The 16,451-nt window shown below is 51.6% G+C and overlaps 1 protein-coding gene across 4 annotated transcripts in view; it reads left to right on the top strand.

The window, feature by feature from the left end:
- Positions 1–1,183: 1,183 nt before the first annotated feature.
- The window catches only part of Actn1 (actinin alpha 1), a 94,019-nt gene continuing 78,751 nt past the window's right edge, over positions 1,184–16,451 (top strand). For 2 of the 4 annotated variants that reach the window (XM_027418394.2, XM_027418396.2), the window contains exon 1: positions 1,185–1,583. In XM_027418394.2, the coding sequence (XP_027274195.1) occupies positions 1,479–1,583 (105 nt within the window). In that variant the 5' untranslated portion in view covers positions 1,185–1,478. Of the gene's footprint in view, positions 1,584–16,451 lie in introns of all 4 variants that reach the window. The other 2 variants (XM_027418397.2, XM_027418393.2) reach the window with 2 other exon arrangements.

Consider the following 16,451-nt stretch of genomic DNA (forward strand, 5'->3'; position numbering starts at 1 on the left):
TGTCCACATCAGAGCGCACAACCAAACAGCAGGCTTACTGGCTACTGCTTTTCATACTCAGCATCCATCCCTCAGGAGACCACCAGGAAGCCGGCAGCCTCTTCCCAGGATGCAACGCTACTGGACCAAGAAATTTCCACCCCCTTTGCTGAGCCCAGAGAGCAGCAGCAGGCACCAAGTAGTTTAGTTGTTTCTTGCACTATTTCTTCCTCCTCCAAGGACAGTAAGGTTTTGTCAGGCACAAGGGTAGATACAGAATTGACCTGTAGAGTCCATGATATGCTAAGTCTCTCGCCCAGCTCAGCTCTTGAATCTCAGTTTTCACATACGTCAGGTGTATGTATTTGGAAGGATTCGTGGTATAGGTAGGTCATTCCAGGGCCCTTCCTAGTTTTCAGGAAAGTGTAGGAAAGCTGGAGAAGAAGATAGCTTCAGTTGTGTCAGTCCACCTGGGCATACCTACAGAGAGCCTGGGAAGCTAGGCAGCGCGGCTGCCACTCATGAAGCCCGCAGCGGGCCAGTGCCCCGAGCCCTAGAGAAGTACCCAAAGGTTCCTTGACGAGGTGGGGACGCTCAGTGGCCTGAGAACCGTGTGCTGGTCACAAACCTAGCTCCAGACAGGGATCAGTTTGGTCCTAAGGGGCGGGCGGGCGGGCGGGCGCGGTGGTGGAATCAGGAAATTCCTTTTTACTGTAGGCCCTCCCCTCCTCTTTCCAGGGTACGGACTTGTCCCGGCCCAGGTTCCCCCAGAAAGAGAAAACGAAATATTCCTCGGGTTTTCCCTTGCAGGACCGGGGTTTGGAGCTCGCTTGGGACCACAGGAACACCGGTGCGCCCAAGTTCCAGGCCTTCCCGCCGGCAGGGAACTGGGCCAATCCTCGACGACTCGCGCGGCTGCTGAACGCAGTGCTATTTGGTCCCCGAGCTCCGGGAGGCGTCCCCAGGCTCCACTCCCGTTCAGCTTAAGGTGGTGTCACATGAGCTGCGGGGGAGTGGGAACCCAGAGAGTGGGCGGTGGCGTGCGTGCCCAGAGGGGGCCGCCCAGTCCACCTATATGCACAGGGACCCGCCTGACGGATGCCAGGAATTCCCAATGAGAGGCGCTGGGGGGAAGTTTGGGCAACTCGGCCTGGCCAATGGAGAACCTCGGGAGGGCTCTGCCCCTTCTCCCCGCCCCCGCCCGCCTCGGCTCCGGCAGCGCGAGTGTTCACTGAGCACAGTGTGCGTGGAGATTAGGTCGGAGCGCGCGCCCCAGGAAGGCAGTCCGCGAGCTCCAGCCGCCGCCACCATCAGCAGCAGCCTCCGCTAGCAGAGCCGCGGCGGAAGCGGGCGCAGGGGAGCGATCGCGCCCGGCCCCGCCAGCCCAGCCTAGCCCAACCCTGCTGACTCCCTTCCCACACCCGGGCAGCAGCTGCCGTCGCCTGGAGAGAAGGTGGAGGAAAAAAAAAAAATCCAGCCCCTAGCACGCGCGCACCATCATGGACCATTATGATTCCCAGCAGACCAACGACTACATGCAGCCCGAAGAGGACTGGGACCGGGACCTGCTCCTGGATCCGGCCTGGGAGAAGCAGCAGAGGAAGGTTAGCAGCTACCCCCACCCGCCGCATCCCCGAGTCCCAAATCCGCTCTGCCCGCCGCACTCCTGGGCTCCCGACTGGAAACCAGTTCCCGGCGCGCAAGAGCGGAGGCGGGGACAGCGCGGCCACTGCGAGCTGGGGTATTGGGTTACAGGCACCGGGCGGAAGAGGGGAGCAACCCTGCCCTGTAGCCCGCGAACCGCGAGCCCCTGCGCGGGGAGGTGGCCCCGCCGGCGGGCAGGTCGCCTCGGGGCGGGTGGTCCAGGCCACCCCGCTGCTGCCGAAACCATGCCGGCGTGGGCAGGGCGTGGGGGCGGTGCTCAAGAGGCTGGGGCTGAGACTTGGGCTCCATGGCTGCTTACTCGGGATCGATTTTCCCCTTCCTTCCCTTCTTCCTGGCGCCTCCATATGGCGTGCGGTGGCAGCGCTCTTCCTGGGCCGCCCCTGGGGCTCTGTACAGTAGGGGCAAGGTGCCCGGCACTCTGCGTCCCTAGCCGGGTCGGCAGGCATCGGAGCGGGTGCCGGAGGGTTTGGCGGCCGCTTCGGTATCTACCTGGAAGTGGACGTGCTGGAGTGCGGCTGGGGCCGAGAAAATCGGGGGCTGTTCGCGGGCTCCCGGGGCCCTGTGGGGGCGGGGTCAGGACGGTGAACCGTTTTATTGCTTAACTCAGTGAGCTGGTATCTGCAAGCCTTGCATCTGTGTTCTGCTCCACCGGCTCGCTCTTTTCCTGGTGAAACGCGAGTTTGGGTAGCTTGGCTGTAGTTGAAGGGCTCAGGGGTCAGGGACCGTCCCAGGAGATATTTGGGATCGTCCTTTGAGGATCCCTGCTTAGCCACTCGCTGTATCCTAAAAGCCATCAGCGAGGTCCAGGTTTGCTGCCCCGTCTGGGCTGGGGAATTGGTGATGGGTTCTGGCTAGTGGCAGGAAGAGGTCAGAAACCACTCGCGTGTGTGTGTGTGTGTGTGTGTGTGTGTGTGTGTGTGTGTGTGTGTGTGTGTGTGTGTGTGCATTAACCCTGCCGCGGCTTCCTGCCTGCAAAGCGAGCCTTTTCCCTAGGCAGCCACGTACCCCGAACCCCCCCATTCCTGTCCAATCCCTCCCCATTTCATACTCCCCCCCCCCGCCTTCGTGATCTGGGTATGGGGGGGCAGGATGGCGCGTCCCTCTGGATAGTGCGGTTAGGGCTGGGCTTGAGGGAGAATGCTCATGTCCAAAAATGGTAACATTCATTCCCTTTTTTAAACTTAAAAGGGGGGGAGTTTAGAGAGCCGACTGAAGTTTTTTCTTTTTCTTTTTTTTTTTCTCCTTCGGCTAAAGGCATCCTGTATTAGCTCACTCAGGAATCCTAAGCCCTGAAACGGTGCCCTTTTACTCACTTCAGACAAGCAGGGGTAATTTAAACCACACCACAATGGGCTTCCTTAAACAGGCGACCTGGGGCCCTGCCCCTGTCTCTTACAGCAACATGGACTCTTAAGAGAGTCCTTTGGCTTTGAACTGATTCTTTGTAATGTATTGGTAGTTTAAAGACACCGCCCTCTTCCTGTCAGCCCCCTCCCCCTCTCCCGGAGCTGAGGGTCTTTCCCTGCTTCGATCACTTTAGTTTATTTCCTGGGACTGTTGGTGGAGGAGAAAACTGGGTGAGCAATTTGGAGACTCCCAGGGAGGACAAGGGATCCCCCTCCCCTGCTCGTTTCTCTTTCAAAAAAAAAAAGAAACAAAAAGCAAAACAAAACAAAAAAATCCAAAAACTTTCTCAACATGGACAGGAGGGGTGGGATCAGAATGGTGGAAATCTTGGGATCTTCCATGGAGAACAGAAGTCCCTTCCAGGAGTTCAACAGCACCATGGAGCTGTTGAAGAGCCAGGCCCAGTAAGGGCTGTGGGACTCAGTTTCTGGCATCCAGACGCTTGGGCCTATATGTTCACTGAGTATTAAAGAATAAATGGCTGAATGAGCATATTCAGTGAGGTAGGAGAGAAAATGATAGAGTCCCAGAACGCTGACCTTGTGGGAACAAGGGGAATTTGGTCATCTCTGATCATAATGTAATATAGGTAGGTTGATGTTGGCTAATGTGTGCCAAATGGTACCTGTTATATCTCGTAGATCCCAGCAGCTCTGAGCTAGACACATGAGAGGATGAGTAAACCAGGGTAAGAGAGAAGTAGCCTGGGCTGGGTGGGGGCTGGTGTGTGGTGGATTGGGAGGCAGCTGGAGGAGGGATGGGAAGAAAGGATGGAAGAGCTGGCTTCCCCAGTCAGAGGGTTTTGGTGTCTGGGAATCCACATCTGCTTGGGTTGGTAGTGGGAACCTGGCAGAGGGCTCTCTGCTCTTCACTTGGAAAACCTGGTCCGAGGTTGTGGCCCTAGCCATTCATTCTCCGTGTTGCCTTTTGTGAGCTTCAGTTTCCTGGACTGCAGAATTTTAGTCCTGCCTAGTTCTCAGTGGAGTGACAGGGATATACAGAGGGATGTTTCTTAAGGCAAAGCAGCACCTAGTAGATTTTACTATTCTTCCTACTGACCGGAAATGGGGAGGATGTTAAATGGGACCGTTGCTCACAAGCGAGCAGGGCTGAAGGAGGCAGGGGAGAAATGAAGTGTCACGAGCAGTTGGGGGTCAAAGGTCATGGTACAAAAGGCAGAAGACAGCCTGCTTTTAGCCTTGGTGCAGCATGGCTGTTGGTGAGACCGTGGTCAAGTCATTTACTTCTTAGCTCTCTATGTGTGGTGTTTGTGTGGGTATGCCTATGTGGTGGCTAGAGGTTGGTGTCTGTCGTCTTCCTAAGTCACTCTTCACTTTATTTATTGAGATAGGGTCTCTCTATGTCCTGCCCTGGCTGACCTGGAACTCTGCAATGTAGAACAGGCTGGCTTTCCACTCACAGAGATACCACATGTCCTAGTCTCCACACCTGGCCAACTCTCCACTTTGTTTTTGAAAACAGGGTTCCTCTCACTGAACCTGGAGCTCCTGCCGTTACAGGCATGTGCTACTGTACCCAACTTTTTATGTGGGTGCTAAAGATTGAATTTAGGTAACTAATGCTTGTGTAGAAAGCCCCTTAGTGACTGAATCACAGCTCTGAGCTTTTTCTAGATACAGTTCCACAAATGCTTTGTGAGCACTGACTGAGCCAGGCTGAGTTCTAGGTGTTGGAAGTGGGACACTGAAGATAGAACCTGATGCGTTTCTGCCCTACTGAGCCTCCCCCTCCTTCCAGCTCCTACCAATTCCTATGAAATGATTCCTATGAAATGGTAGGAGCTGCTTCCTTGGTGGAGGTGGATGCAGGTAGAAGCTTGAGCAGGCAGGAGGCATGACTCAAGGAGCCAAAGGGGGTGGGGTGACTGTGCTTATCCCTTCTCCAAAGATTGCTTTGGGGCAGGGTTTTCTTGGCTGGTCCTCATACCTCCAAATGCAAAATGTGGCTATGAGGAGGTATAGCTCGGATCGCCTTCCTGACTTCCAGGCTGAGGTCTGAAGTCGTCTTTTTATTTCCCAAGACCGTTCTCTTCACGATGACCAAAGGCCTCTCTGTGTTCTCTCACAGAGCTCTTGCCACACCCGTGAGCATACTGCATAGGTGTCAAGCAGGCTAAAGAGCATATGTACTTGGGGTCAGGTCCTGGATCTAGCCTCTTTCACTGTGACCTTGGGCCATGCCCTTTCAGCTTGGGGTGGGGGGGCTCTGTATTTGTAAAAACTAGCTGATGTAGTTTTAACTTTTGGTGTGAGGAGGCGGTCCTGCTGTTCAATTATATTCTCCTCCTCTCTCTCTCTCTGAAGTCTTGGAGGTTCTGGGTGACTGTATTCCCACAGGTGTCAGCCCTGGGGCTTTTCACGATGAGACACCTAATCAATACTTGTTGAGTGAGTAGCTGTTGAAACAGAGTGGCCCTGGCAGGTGAATGAAATGGCTGTGGATAAGACCCGGATCCCAATGCAGGATCTCAGGAAGGCAGGCCACCTCATTCACACTGTTTTCTAGGTGGCTGGGCCATCTCATGGGAGCTTACCGAGGATTTCCCAAGGGGCTTGACTGGATGGGTTTTACCTGGGGAAGTCAGGGTGGTACCTGGTAGAAGTGAACTTAGAAAGAGCAGAGAATTGGCTCTTCCAAACTCAGAGCCATCCTTGTCCTCTTGACTGCTGTACCCATGACAGGTGTGCGGGGCCAGGTCCCAGGCTGTCCTGTTGTCAGCATGCTGAGTTTCTTTCTGGTGCTGAGCACAGGAGGAATAGGACTTGGTTGAGGCTGCTGCTTGAGGACACGGATGTTCTGTTTCTAGATAAAGACCCAATCCTAGGCCTGCATCTTGGCTGTAGCTTCTGCAGATAAATGTGCGCTGGGTGTGCTGGGGATGCAAGGGTGGGGTGGGCAGAGGGTCAAAATGTTGGATTCCTCCTTGACTAGTTGTGCCATCTTTGATTGACTTAGAAAAAAAAAAAAACAAAAAAAACAAAACCTCAACCAAAATAAAGCACCAGGAAAAAAATAAATACTTACAACTTGTGTCATTGTGTTACAGTGCAAGAAGAATGACACACAGAGAGTGAATGTCCTTTAAGGGCCACGTGGCCCAGGAATTTGCCCTGCCTCACACCTTCTAGCACCTCCTCCAAGCTCACTTGATGTAGCCCTTTCCTCTCCAAACCCTGCTCCACATGGGTAGGCTGGGAACAGGTGCCCCATTGGTTAAGCAATGGACAAAACCTGAAAGAGAAGTGGGGGAGGGAAGGTTGGGCCATCGGGCTTCAGGTGCCAACTGGTCCTGGACCAGTCAGGTGTGAGAAGGCCTGGCTTGTGGCCCGAAAACCGGATTGTCCAACAGTGGGACACTAGAGGTGGGCTTGTAGAAAGAAGAGGCCGGTAGGCTTCTGAAGGCTACGTGGTCAGTGTCCTCCGGAGGAATCTCTTCCTCAAGGCTGGCATCCGGAGGGGCTCCACCCTCTCTAAAAAGGCCTGGATACCTGGTCACAGACCGAAAATTGGGCTTGAGGGCTTGTCACACAAGATGTGGTACTTCCTGTGGGTCTAGAGTTGGGGTGGGATAGCCCCAGCCTGAGATATGATGTCATGGATGTCATGTGTGGCTCCTGGAAAGAATCCAGTCCTTGATGCAGTTGGACTCTTGTGATGACTACCGGAAGCTATTACAGAGTGTTAAGTGAAACCCCTGGGTGTGCTGCCTTGTGGGTCGTGCCAGACACAGTGTAGGTGGAGAGGAGACCAGAAAGACTCACAGCCATACTACTTGGCTGTGCCAGTGATAGCTGACACACCTTGTGGCTGTCTTAGGGCCAGAGCCTGCACACAGCCTGGGGTGGAGAAGATGCCATGCATGGGCAGGAGGGGGAGGGGCAGGGCCTCATCTAGGCTGACCTTGCATTTTCTGTGTAGCTGACAATGACCCCCTGCCTCTATGTTCTAAGTGCTGGGATGTGTAACAGGACAGACATACTGTGGTGCTGGGAATTGGTCTCAAAAGAGTTTTATGTGTGGTGGGCAAGCATCCTTCCAACTTGGCTATAACCCAGCCCCTGGGCCTTCACTTTCTGAGAATGATGGCTAGGTCAGGCCGTCTGAGGAGGTCACTGGTCCAGCTCTTAAGGCCCACACTTCTTCAGGTGCACTTTGGGACATCCCAGCCAGATAGCCTCAATGAGGCACAGTCTGACACGTGGCCAAGGATCACCTGCTCTACTGGCCCTGTCTTTTCTCCTCTTGAGATGGCCAGTGGCCCCTGCAGGAGCAGTCCTGTGAGCTGGGCCTGTTTACTAAGCAAGAATACTGGCAGGGCCAGGTGTGGGGGTAGATGCCTTTAATCGCAGCACTTAGGAGATAGACTGTATCTGTCAGCCTGGTCTATATGGTGAGTTCTAGGCTATCCAAGGCTATACACTAAGACCCTGTCAAATCAAATCTTGGCAGGTCCTACAGCCTTTCCACTAGGGGTGGTTTGAACAGTTTTACTCTATATCTCCTCAGAGAGGTCATGGCCAAGAAGGCCACAGACAGAGGAAGTCTTGTAGCCCCCTTTACTGGTGCTGTTCATATGGGCCAGAGCAATCCAATTTATTCTTCAGTTCAGGTTTCTGTTCGTTCAAACCTGGCCCTGAGCCTTGAGGGGACAGGGATAGAGAAGACCCAGGAGACCAGGACTTGGAGCCTCCTGGGGGCCTACTTTCCTGCCTCAGTGCACCACCAGGATTTGCCATCTGTTCTCATCCCTTACTTCCCTGAACATGAAGGTGATGGGACAGAGAGTTCCTCAGGCCTTCTCTCATGGCCTTGTATTGATGGGGGAATTTCACAGGACTTTGATGGGTGGAGCACTAGGAGTCCAGCCTACAGTAGCTATCCTGAGGGCCTGTGTACTTATGTGTCCCTGTGAGTTGGGCCCTACTGCTGTCACATTTCACAGGTGGAGAACCGTTCGACCTTTTCAGTATCTCAAGGTCAGAGCCACAGTGGTTTTAGCATCTGAAGCTGGTGGTTCTGTCCCCCTCAGGTGTTTGCTTTGCCGTGCCACTTATAAAATAGTCTGCGTACATAGGAACATTAGGCAAAGGTGTGTACAAATAAAACCCCAGGGTTGGACATGTTCTGAAATTAGACAGTGGTGATGGATGCATGGCCTTGTGAATAGATTCAAAATTGTGCAATGCAATGCAAATGGTGACATTGATGTTATGAGAATTAGGTTTCAGTTTTGAAAAACCCAAGAAAAGACTAATATATCAAGAAGAAGCTGACAGTTGCCTGTCATCCTGCCTCCCAATGTGAATACTGTCACAGGAGTTCAGGTGGCATCTCTGCCATCCTCATGACTTGTCCTTACTTGTGCGCCCCCTCTCACCCCCATTTCTTCTTGCTCGATGTCTGCTCCTGAGCTGGGATTTGGAGCCATGACCATGGTAGGAGAGCTGAAGAATCATCAGCAAGAGAAGTACTTCTGTAGAGTGTGATTGGCCCATTCTTGGAAACTGTCTTGAGTATATATGACATATAAGCACAGGAGAACCAGGAACAGGGCTGGGGAAGAAAGGTAGCTTTCCTTATTTTCCCAAATCCCTGTCTTGTGAGAGTCCTGGGGCTGTTCAAACATAAACCCTGTTGGAGGCAGGCATGGGCTGAAGAGGTAGCTTCACCTCCCTGGGAAGTTGCCTAGCAATAGTGGGTAGGTGACTTAGCCCACTACAGAGGTGGGAGGAGAATAAAAGGCAGTGAGGATGGGAACTGGGCGTAGATGTGTTTCCAGGGATGCCGTTCCCCTGGAAACTGCCTGCTTGGTCCTTGGCTACCATGGGCCTCTTGTGGGGCTGTGATTTGGTCTCCACTGAGGGATCAGAGTCCTCTCTAGGCTTGTGTCCCAAAAGGTCCAGGGTGTGGAGGTCATGGAGGAATCCTTGTTTGCCAGACGGTAAGTCAGACATATTGTGTCAGTGGCCTCTGATAGCACTCCCCGAAGCAGGAGCCGAGATGTGGGATGTCATTCTTCCTAGAATGACCTGAACGTAGAGATACAGAGTAACCTGCTCCCAGGTTCTCAGAGAAAGGGCTGGACATGAAGACCCAGGTATTCATTTTGGTTTGAAGCATTTCAGAAGACCAAGGTACTGAGAGGGTCAATAAACACTGTCCACCTCCTATGGAGGGAAAAGAAGACTCAAAGGCGGACTGGCCAGGAGAACTGTCATCACTCAACCAACTAGTATTTATTAACAGTATTTTGGTTCTCCAAGTGAATAAAAAGGCCAATGGTTCATGTTGATTAAAGGTTAAATGATTTCGATGACCTCAGTGTGCACAAGTCTTCTCCGAAGGCACTGTTAGTGTTCTCTGCTAGATGGGGAAGCTGAGAGCCAGAGCAGTAACCTTCCCAGGAGCTGACTGGCTGGTTTCCTGGTTATGGACAGATTTAGGCAGATTAACTTCAGAATTCTGATTTTAACTCTAAGTACAGACACACCCTCAGCTGGGAAAGGGCTTATGCTTTAACTGAGACTTGAATGTGAGTGAATAATATAACTCAGGGTGGTTAGTGTAATCAAGTGCTTATTTTATGATTCATGGTTTTTCACATTTATACTTTTGTATTAATCATGATGTGATTTCTTGCCGTTAATGGTGATGAGCGAACTTAGGAGGACGAATCTCCATTTTAGGGTAGAGAGAGTGAGGCTTGGAAAAGTCAGGTGACTTTACCTAGATCTTGTACACAAATTGATTGTTTAGGGTGAATTTTGACCAAAGCCTTGGCGGTGTGTGTGTGTGTGTGTGTGTGTGTGTGTGTGTGTGTGTGTGTGTGTGTGTTGAACTGACAAGCCTGGCTGACACAGACACTCCTGAAGTTACTTTTCTTAGTCGGAAAGGTAGTGGGGGAGCCAGTGGCCACCTTGTGCACCCCAAAACTTCTCCTAGCCCTGAATTTGGCTTTTGAGAAGTAGCTTCCCTTGCTTTGGGGTTCAGCAGCCCTCTCCCTGCTGCTTCCTGCTCTCACCTGCCCTTTGTTTGTGTTCACCTGGGGGGGGGGGACCAGGAAGGCTTTGCTCCAGGCAGCAGTGCTCATTAGGTTTATTTTGATTTAGGCTGAGAAAAATAGCACCTGTTGGAGGGGCAGTGTCACTTCTTGAGCCCTAGCATTGAACATCGTAGGGTCTAAACTAGAGGCCCCAACTGTCTGTCCTGGATGGAAAGTGAGTCAGTTATCGAGGGTGCCTCTTTACCTTACAAACTCCTACTTGGTGGTTGGAGCCTGTGGGGCTGTCTGGAGTAGGGTTGCAGGCCATCGGATTGTGTTGCCAGGCCAGGGCTTTCAGGGCCCTGAAGATTTGTTTATTTTAGTTGTTTGAGACAGAATTTTGTTCTGTAGCCTGGGCTGACCTGGAACTCATTGTGTAGCTCATTCTGGCCTCAACTGTGAAACAGTTCTCCTGCCTCAGCCCCCCTGTGCTGCAATTATAGGCTCATTATAGGTATGAACTACCATGCCCAGCTTCTGAAGATATTTTAGTATAGGTTTAAACATGAGGATTAAGAGAAAGAAAGGTGTTCAGAAGAAAGTAAGATGTACCTGAGGGCATGGTTGTGGGTTCTCAAAGTGGAATCTCAGAAAGAGACAGGCACAATCAAATGTGTCTGTGGGCTCCTCCAGGGAAAGTTGCCCTCTTAAAAATTTCTTTTAAAGCCATCTGCAGAGTTGGATATGATGGGAGAAAGTTGGATTGGTGCTGGATTCCATCTTTCCCCAACCCTCTGTAGGTGAAATGCCACAGGGGACACAGCGTGGAGGTGAGTGGCCTCCTTCAGGCATATCTCTTGCTGTATTTTGTCTTTTCCTGTTGGACAAGCACCCTCCTGTCTTGCATGTGGAGGGGCTGTGATGACCAGGTCCTGCCTCATGCCCCACAGAGGGGCTGTACAGCTTGTGGTTTGGGGATGGAGAGAAAGTAGACCTGTTAATCCCTCTTGGTCCAAGCACAGGCTCCTTGTGTCTCTGGCTGCCAGCAGCCCCTCTGTTGTTTTTGGCCATAGCCTTGGCTTTGAAGGTGGAGTGGTTCCCTTCAGACACCACAGACATCCTCCAGATAATAAATAATGGCACCTTCCAGCAGAGTTCCCGATATTTCTGAAGGGCCTTTCTTTCCAGGAACCCGAAGTGCTTTTCCAGACTCAGCTCTGGGAGCTGGGATGAGGGGGAGGCACATGAATGTGTTTTCCTGGAGGCGGGAACTGGGCCTGGATCCCTGTTTCCTGCTCTTTGGGTTACTATGGCCAGGACTAGAGGTGTGTTTGTGCACACGAGGCCCTGAGCTCGCTCAACACCCCCTACATTCTGTGTCCCCCCCACCTCCCTTGTTCGTTCTGTATTTCTGGGAATGGAATCTGGGACCTTATGCATACTAGACCAGAGTGATACCACCACGCTCCTCTTTTTTAAAATTTAAGTTAAGCAACATGGGGCACGGACGGACTTGCTCCCAGTCCTAACAGCCTGAGTTCAGTTCCTCGAATCTGTCCTTTGACCGCTACATATTTGCACAGGTGCACATAATAAGTTAAGGTGTAACGGGAATACATTTTTTAAAAGTTAAGCAACAGTAAACTTATAGCCTTAGTTAAATGTGTATGCAACTTTATATATGTTTGTGTGTATCTAATTAATTAATTAATTAATTAATTATTGTTTTTGGATTTTTGAGACAGGTTTTCTCTGTGTAACCCTGGCTGTCCTGGCGCTCCGTAGAGTTTGAGGCAGCCTGCCTCTGCTTCCTGAGTGCTGGGATTAAAGGTGTGCACCACCACTCCTGGCTTTATTTATTTATTTATTTATTTATTTTTGTTTTTTCCTAGACAGGGTTTCTCTGTGGCTTTGGAGGCTGTCCTGGAACTAGCTCTTGTAGACCAGGCTAGTCTCGAACTCACAGAGATCCACCTGCCTCTGCCTCCCAAGTGCTGGGATTAAAGGTGTGCGCCACCACTGCCTGGCTATTTTGGTTTTTTGAGACAGGCTTTCTCTGTATTGCTTTAGAGCCTGTCCTGGCACTCACTCTTCAGGCTGGCCTTGAAGTCACAGAGATCCACCTGCCTCTGCCTCCCGAGTGTTGGGATTAAAGGCATGGGCCACCAATGCCTGGCTTATGCATTTATTTTTAAAATTAAGAAATGCTACTTTGGTGTTCACATCTGGACCTGTCTACTACCATCTTAAAATTAAGGCTGCTTGACAGGAGCAGTAAGGTCACCCTGGCACCCCGGGGGGGGGGGGTTGACTGGGAAAACTTTTCCCGGGCCTCACTGTATAGAAGCCCCTGGTTGAAGAGCTACCATACTGGGCCAGTGACTGACTGGGGATGTGTCCTAGTCCCACTAACGCACAAGACAGACCCATGGTACTGTGGGTTGGCCTGGGCACATTCTCAGTGTTTCACAGATAGGCTTTCATTTAGGCATCACAGCATCTGCGGTATGATGGCTGGCAGGAAGTGAAGGGCCTCTGGGGTTTCTGGGAAGACCCGAAAGGCTCAGGTGAGTACAGCAGGTATTTCTAGAGTTTCTGTTTTTGAAGCCAGTTCACAGAGAGCACGCTGACTTTAGAGTTCTATTTTAAGGAAATGGCACATTGGAGTTGAGACCCCAGCATTCTCTGCAATCTCATTGGCTCCCCTGGTGGCATGAACCTGTATCCTGAGTTCCATGCTGTTGTTAGTAAGTGTATGATCATATTAACCCCGCCCAGGCAGCTGGTGTGTGTCTGTGCCTGTTTTAAAACGAGACAAGCTCATAGCCCCTAGTCTGATGGATGTTGCTCTGTTTGCACACACCTGTGCTGGAGGATGGATGAATGTTGCTCTGTTTGCACACACCTGTGCTGGAGTGCTGCATCCCATTTCTGGCAGGCTTTGCCCAGGTCTCATGGATCCTTGCATGTGACAGGTTAACCTAGCTTCCTGCCTCTGTGGTGGCCTCTCTGAGGGAGGACAGAAGTCAGTCTTAATGCTGTCTTTTCTTCCTAGACCTGTTTTTTGGCATCTGTGCCTTGTGGTTTCCTGCTCCCAGGTCCTGCCTGCCATCCCGGGGCTTTGAGGGCAGGGACTTGAGGACTCTCACCGCCTTGTTATTGTTTTTTCAGAATAGCAGCTTTATTTTTTATTTATTTATTTGTTTTTTTGCTTGAGGGAGGGAGGGTCTCCTGTATCTCAGGTTTGTTATGTAGCCAAGAATGACCTTCAACTGTTCATTCTTTTCTTCCACCTCCAAGCACTGGAATTATAGGTGCTTTTGCCAAGCCTGGTTTTCTGCAGAGATGGGAATTGAAAACAGGGCTTGTGCATCGGTATGCTACCAACTGAGTCACATCGTTTCCCCTTCCTCCTCCTCCTCCTCCTCCTCCTCCTCCTCCTCTTCCTCCTTCTTCTTATTGTTTTTGTTTTGTTTTGTTTTTGAGACAAGGTTTCTCTGTGGCTTTGGAGCCTGTCCTGGAACTAGCTCTTGTAGACCAGGCTGGTCTCGAACTCACAGATATCTGCCTGCCTCTGCTTCCCAAATGCTGGGATTAAAGGCGTGCGCCACCAATGCCTGGCCTCCCCCTCTCTTTCTTAATGAACTCATAGACTGTGTCTCACTGTGGCAACTTGCAGTATTTGGAAGCTAATTGTATTCTGTAAGGCAGACTCTCCTGATGGGGCGGAGCTTAGCTGAATATGAGTGTTTTTGAAGATGGCCCCTCTGGGTCAGTCCCATTCCGAGGCCCTGAGGACAGCTAGCAGGATGACAGGCATGCCACCCCTGTCCCTGCCTGGTTTCTTTGCTCCCTCTTCTTCTCTCCTGTCAGCCACTTAGCTGTTGCCTTGCCCAGTTGGCACCTGGCCTCCATGATGAGCTGAGGAGAAATCTGGAAGAGACAGATGTGTTGGCAGGCTATTGGCAGCCTTACTATACTGTCTCGGAGAGTCACTGTGAAACTCTTGGCTCTGATGACATTTGGAGGATCGATGACCTGAGGTGCCTAGGACAGTAAAAGGTATATGCTTGTGGTGTTTCCTGAATCCTCTAGCAAGTGTGAGTCCTCAGACATCTTCCTGACAGGTTGTGCCCAGCTCCCTGAGGACAAGGCACACAAAAACTTGTGTATAGTAATGGTTCCCTAACTCAATGGCTGCCTCTGCCCAGGTGTCTGGGCTGCCATAGTCCAGTAGGAAACTCTTGGGTGTCATGGTCTACAGTGCCACCCCAGCCATGAGGTTGCTTTCTGGGTTCAGGACAGAGGTCTGGTTTGCTCCCCAGATTCAGATGTACCTGGGAGCCATCTTAATCATTGGACTGGGTCAGAGCCTTGGATGAGCTTAGATCCTGCCATGCCTCCTGTCACTGCTCCCGTTGTGTTCAGTCACAGGGTGGTAGAGTGCTGACAATGACTCCTCAGCTCCCTTGGAGATGGTCCAGCTGTGGTTTTCCTCTTGACCATCTGCACACTCCAGATTCCTCTCCTGAGGGACGGCTATGCCGGCTCCTCCCCCAGTACCCTGCCCTTTCTCCCTGGAGGTTGGGATGATTGCATTTGGCTGGGATCCCTGCTTCAGAAAATCTTAGGGAGTTTCTGGGCCTCTTGTGTGAACTTGGGGGCCCCACAGAAAGTCAGTGTACGATCTCAGTTTTTCTTCTCCTTCCATGGCTGGTGTAATGTGTGTTCTCCCTGAGGGGTGGACCTTAACTGGCCAGGATGTGGTATCTGGTAAGGCCCTGGTTCTCTTGCCACCTTCTTCCTGTTGGGACTTTGGAGAGTGGTCCCTTGTGCTGGACCAGTCAGCATTGCTCATAACCCAGGAGCCTGCATCACAGAATGGTGGTCGGTGCTCGATGCTGGTGGTTGGTTCTCAGGGTCTTGATTGGCTCACCACATGCTCAGCAGATTCAAGTACTTCTTCAGGTGACCTTGAAATCGACCTCTGGGCTTCCCAGCCTGTCTCTGAAGCTAACAGTTTTTTCAGTCTTACCTGTGAAACCTTTTGTACTCATATTTCGGGAGTTTTTCCCCACCTGAAGGGTGAGCAGGGCCAGGTGAATGTCTTTCCCTTCTAGGCAGACCCAGAAGTGCTCCATCATTATGTAGGTTGCCTTCTTTGTCTGACTGTGGAAATGCCTGGCTAGGGTGTGGCCTTGAGTGGGGAGCCATTTGCCCTAGGACATGAGAGTGAGCCCTTGTTTGGGATTAGCAATGGTGCCTTAGCTTTGTCCCTTAGGCTAGGTGCTCCAGGCAGCCATGGTCTAGGATGGGTGGGTCAAGGAAGAATGGGGACTATCTCTGCCCTTTGCAAGTCAGGCTATCATAATCGGCCTGTGTGTTGCCTTGGCTGCCATTGCCTGTGTGAGGGAGGCTGCCTGCGCTGTGGGTTCGGTGGGTCTGAGAACCTGGCCTGACGCCAGAGCAAGACTTTCTGTGTGGAGTCTAAGAACCGGTGTCGTAGGTGGTCTTGTTGCTTGTTCACTTTCAGAGCCTGCTCTCGCCCTTCTTTCCCTGCAGCACTTTGAAGAAAGCAAAACATAGAATGCAAAGTCGAGGGTTCCTTAAGGGCTATGTGGATGAAGAAACTGAAGTCCATAGTGGCAGTCTGATTTGGCCAGGGACACTGCCACGCTTCCTTCCATTCCTTGTAAGGTTGGCTTTGTTAAGGATTCAGAGTACATGGGAACCATCGTCTCCCATTGCTGCAAGTGGGCTCAAGAACCTGAGGGTGGACACACCCAGCTCTGACACACTGTGCTCTTGAGGCAGATAAAGCTACTGGGCTTCTGGCCAGTATGGGGGTGGCCAGTTTCAAGTGGATTCTGCAAGTTAGAGGTAGAGTATGGGGGTGGCCAGTTTCAAGTGGATTCTGCAAGTTAGAGGTAGTGATAGGCAGGCAAGCTTCTCTACTCCAATCATCCTGGCCTGGCCTGAGTTTGCACGCCAGCAGGGACACAGCAGTTTGGAGGTGGTGGCGATGTTGGCAGTCCTGGTGACTACAGCTCGCACTCATTTCCACAGGCTTAGCCCTGTACTGAAACCAATGAATCATTGTACCACCTTCTAGAGAAATCGTTCTGATATTTCATACCTTTGTACAAAAACATCCCAGGCTTGGATTAAGTCATTTGCCCAAACTTAGACAACTCTTTGTGGGAGGCTGAGCATGGCTCCAAGGATAACCTTGCTCCAAGTACCTGAGCTACCTGCTGCCCTGGCTGCCTTCACCTGCTGTCAGCCCTGTCTGGGACAGGGAAGCCCCTCAGAGATGGAGCTGCGTCTCTACTTTCCCAGGACCCAGGAGCTTCTCTCTTGACCAGCACATCCTTTTTTTTTTTTTTTTAAAGAATTT

Source organism: Cricetulus griseus, chromosome 5 (assembly GCF_003668045.3).
Source record: "Cricetulus griseus strain 17A/GY chromosome 5, alternate assembly CriGri-PICRH-1.0, whole genome shotgun sequence".
Lineage (NCBI taxonomy): Eukaryota > Metazoa > Chordata > Mammalia > Rodentia > Cricetidae > Cricetulus > Cricetulus griseus.